Genomic DNA, 3,820 nt, shown 5'->3' with positions numbered 1-3,820 from the left:
GCCCCAAGAACACAAGGTTTAAAGGTCCCCATATATTGGCAATATCGGACTCCCTCTGATACTGATACATTGGCCAATATACGGTGATATTTAAAACCCTGCAGCATGAGATTATCATAAACCAAACCATAGATTGACATGACCAGAAAATGCACTTAATGAATGATTCAAATGGCGATTGCAGATGGACTGTTAAAAAAAACGAGCAAAAAACTTATTCAAAAGTGATTTTCATAATCATCATCTACAAAGTAGGAAGCCTCCATAAGAAGGTATCACAGACATAATCTAGAAACGGCCTGAGTCAAATTGCAGTTGGATCAATTTGGACCTAACCAAGACCTTTTCCAATTAGCACCGGTATAATGAAGAAAAGGAAAGTGGATTCCCATTTCTTTACTTTCATATTCTTCCTGATTTGGGAGGAAATTCAATGAATGAATTGGAAAATTTACAATCAACAAGGACTGTCATGTGAATAGTAAACGACAACCAACCAACCCTAGGAAAAGAAAATTGTCCATTTTACTTCGCTTTTCTTAAATTTTTGTGCAACCAAACAGACGCTAGATTTATGAGTAACGGCCCTCTAAAAACAGAGAGAAAAGAGAGAGTTCATTGATGTGGGGAGAGACTTTGATAATTATAAAATTATTTTTACACTACATATTTAAATTTAAAGTAGGACCCATGGCAGATGGCACCCATCTTATTTTACGCAGCATGGCTAACATCCTCATCTTCATCGGTCCAATTAGAGTGACACTCGTATGGAGTCAGTGAATGAGCTTTCACAATCTTCTGTAAGCTATGTTGACGGGAAACAGTGGTCTTGGGGAGGCTTCTTCCTTTGTTCAGGCTTCGGTTCGGCGCCTTCTCTTGGTCTTCATACCCCTTCATTTCAATTAGGTGTGCCGAACCTTCCTCCTCTTTCTCAATATCCGTCTTCTTGTCTCTATAAATTGTATAAACTATCAGCTGTGCTGATCCTAACACGAAACCGATCACATTCGGCACCTGGTTGGATCATTATAGTAGTAGATTAGGAAGTTATTTTAGTTATGTAATTTGAATTTCAGACACAAGTAGTTACAGGCAGTTAAGCACATGTTTTTCACGTAAACTACTTGTAAACCCCTCTATAAATTTAATGCAAATGCAGCCCGGAATGTATCAAGTATTTTCCATATTTTCAATCTCTTTCACGAATGCTTCAGTAGGGTGAGAACTCATTGTAATACAATGTGACCTCTACTATGGCATATTAGGTCCCACCTTTGATTGATCCAACGTTCATTTAATAGCCGCTGCATTGGATCGCATATGCCTGAAAATATCAAATTCATGCAATTATATGATCTAATAATGTGTGATTTTTTGGCATTGAAAGTGGTGTATTTTACCGATATGTAATTTTTGATCATACATGATCAACAACAACAAAAAAAATACCCATTATTGGATCTTATGCAAAGCAATCGAATAATGTATATGGATCAAATTCATACGGCGAGCCCTGCCATAGTGCCATTGATCAATTCAGACTGGCCATCAATTGCCGCACCCGATGAGCTAAAAATTGAATTATCAGATGAAATTATCTATCCAATGAAGAGGAGCAGTTCATATTCAACAGTAAAAAATTACATTAGATCGTACAGTTAGGATTGCAAATACAACACTGGCCTTGACCTATCCATGGTTAGCTCCAATGGGGATGTTCTCTGTGGGGATAGGAAGCCCGGGTTTTTTTTGTCCTTGTTTAGGATTACTATCCTCCGTTCACTATACTTTTATCTTGAAGAAGCCCCTGATATTGGCTGCCCTGCTTGCACGGATACCCTATCCATTGGGGCCATTTTCGACCTAAATAGAGGATAGTAAACCTATCCTAGGATAAAATGAACCCTGACTTGCTATATGCAACGGTTCACATTCTAAATTCAATGACAGATGATGCACATTATCAAATGGTAGGATTGAATAACTATGTGCCGTAGGAGATCCAAAGCAAGTACTATCAGATAGATGTGGTTCAGATCAATCAAAGGTGGGACCCACTATGCCATGGTGGGCGCCACCACCCTACTGAGGCATCACTGAGAGAAGTGAGTTGCTACAAAGTATGAGTAATGCAGTGAAGAATAAATGAGAAGAGGAAGTGAAAGAACTTACTCCAACATAAAAGTCTCTTACAAGTGCTGCGTACGTGGCCCAAACACCTCCATTGAGGAAGAGGAAAAAGGAGAGAGAGAAAGGCATGAACTCTACGCTTTTGGTCTTTATCACTATCCTCTGTTGGTTTCAGATTTCAAGAGAAGAGTGTTATGGTGGATCCTCCTATTAGAATAGATCAGATCTATCAAGATCTGACGGTTGTATGGTTCCGCTATTAGATTAGGAAATTATCCTAATCAAGAATAATTTCCTAATCTAATAACGGAACCATCCAATGGTCAGATCTTGTTAGATCTGATCTATTCTAACACCTCTAAAGCTTAATGAAGTGATTAGTAGAAGGAATTGTGTCTTACCATGGCTGCCATTGGTGAAGCATACATGCCCACAGTTAATCCAGCACATATGCATCCTATCACAGTGAGACGCATATCTCCATGAATCGCGAAGAGGGTGATGGCGATCACTGCTCCCACAGAAGCCACGTTGAAAATAGCCACCAACTTGCCTATCTTAACCTAAAACACATCGATGGTTGATTACTTTGATGGTGGCTATCAACCAAAGATAGGACCCACTATGGCATAGTAAGGGAGGGAGCTGACTTCATTGTAATACAATGAGGAATGCCTACTATGGGTCCCACTTTGAATGATCTGAACCGTTCATCTGGTAGGCCCTGCTTTGGATCTCCTATGACCCAAAAATCAATTTCATCACGCAATTGTAACATCAAACAATGTGTGTATTGTTGAACATGGACGGTCAAAAACAATATATCGCCAACGATTCCCAGTCTACAACTAAAGACGCGAATTATTGGATGTTATGATTGCCGTGATTTTGGAGATCTACCATAAGGACTTTCAGATGGACGGTTCAGATTGGTCAAAGGTGGGACCTCTCAACTAAGGGCCTGCTTGATACTGATCTTATGTGCATGAACTTAAACCTCCATTTCTTTTCATCCTAAATATTGAGTATTCTAATATCCATTTTTAGAGAGAGAGAGAGAGAGAGAGAGTTACCCTTGTATCTTTAGGGGCAAAAATGAGAAACAGAGTGACATAGGTGGCTTGGAGGGCAGAACCCACTCCATTGACAGTGAGAATGAGTAAACCTCCAGGCTTGAGAAGACCATAGTAAGTCCACAAAGATGTGCTTAACAGTGTAGTCACATATGGAATCCCCTTGAAATTCTCTGTAGATTTATTCTTCACCACTCTCCAAAACGTACCTCTATCATCACATCCACCAACATTGAACAATTTACTATCATTCCAAAGCTAAACTCATCTAAGAAATCTATCAAAAGCCTTTCAAATGAATAAAAAAGGTTAGAGAATAAGCTTCTTAGTTCTTACTTACATTGGAGAAGCAAAGACTAGTATGGAAATTATATTGCCTGCAAGAAGAAAAGATTTTGCATAGAACTCAAAAACCCAGAAAGCTTCACCTAAGAATTCCTTAAAAAATCAATGTTTTATGAGGTTTTGAAACTTACCCACAATTCCTACAATGAAGCTTAGGCTTGCCATTGCAGGAACTTAGAACAAACAAGTGGGTTTTTCCTTGAAGGGTGTTTGCATGTTAAGGGAGGAGAAAAGATGTGGTGGAGTTTGACCGGGGGTAGGCACTAATG

At 39.1% G+C, this 3,820-nt stretch overlaps 1 protein-coding gene across 1 annotated transcript; it reads right to left on the bottom strand.

Moving 5' to 3' along the window:
• Positions 1-598: 598 nt before the first annotated feature.
• Positions 599-3,820, bottom strand: LOC143852836 (bidirectional sugar transporter SWEET16-like). The gene is made up of 6 exons (XM_077362457.1): positions 3,683-3,820; positions 3,547-3,583; positions 3,207-3,417; positions 2,535-2,696; positions 2,176-2,295; positions 599-1,017 (listed from the first exon to the last, which is right to left on the bottom strand). Exons 1-6 carry the CDS (start codon positions 3,714-3,716, stop codon positions 715-717), a joined length of 867 nt encoding a protein of 288 aa, XP_077218572.1. The 5' UTR covers positions 3,717-3,820; the 3' UTR covers positions 599-714.

The sequence above is a fragment of the Tasmannia lanceolata genome, unplaced genomic scaffold, assembly GCF_043159265.1.
Source record: "Tasmannia lanceolata isolate RefF3 unplaced genomic scaffold, GAP_Taslan_0.1 ptg000019l, whole genome shotgun sequence".
Lineage (NCBI taxonomy): Eukaryota > Viridiplantae > Streptophyta > Magnoliopsida > Canellales > Winteraceae > Tasmannia > Tasmannia lanceolata.
The sequence above is the reverse complement of the archived record's forward strand: the minus strand, read 5'-3'. Positions and strand labels throughout refer to the sequence as shown.

What these genes read in the sequence shown, in the direction of transcription:
- LOC143852836 (XM_077362457.1), bottom strand. Translation starts at nt 3,716, where the DNA reads ATGGCAAGCCTAAGCTTCATTGTAGGAATTGTGG. An exon ending in CTTCATTGTAGGAATTGTGG is followed by an intron (nt 3,584 to 3,682) that starts GTAAGTTTCAAA and finishes TTCTTCTTGCAG; the next exon opens with GCAATATAATTTCCATACTA. An exon ending in TAAGAGACTTTTATGTTGGA is followed by an intron (nt 1,018 to 2,175) that starts GTAAGTTCTTTC and finishes TGATCCAACCAG; the next exon opens with GTGCCGAATGTGATCGGTTT.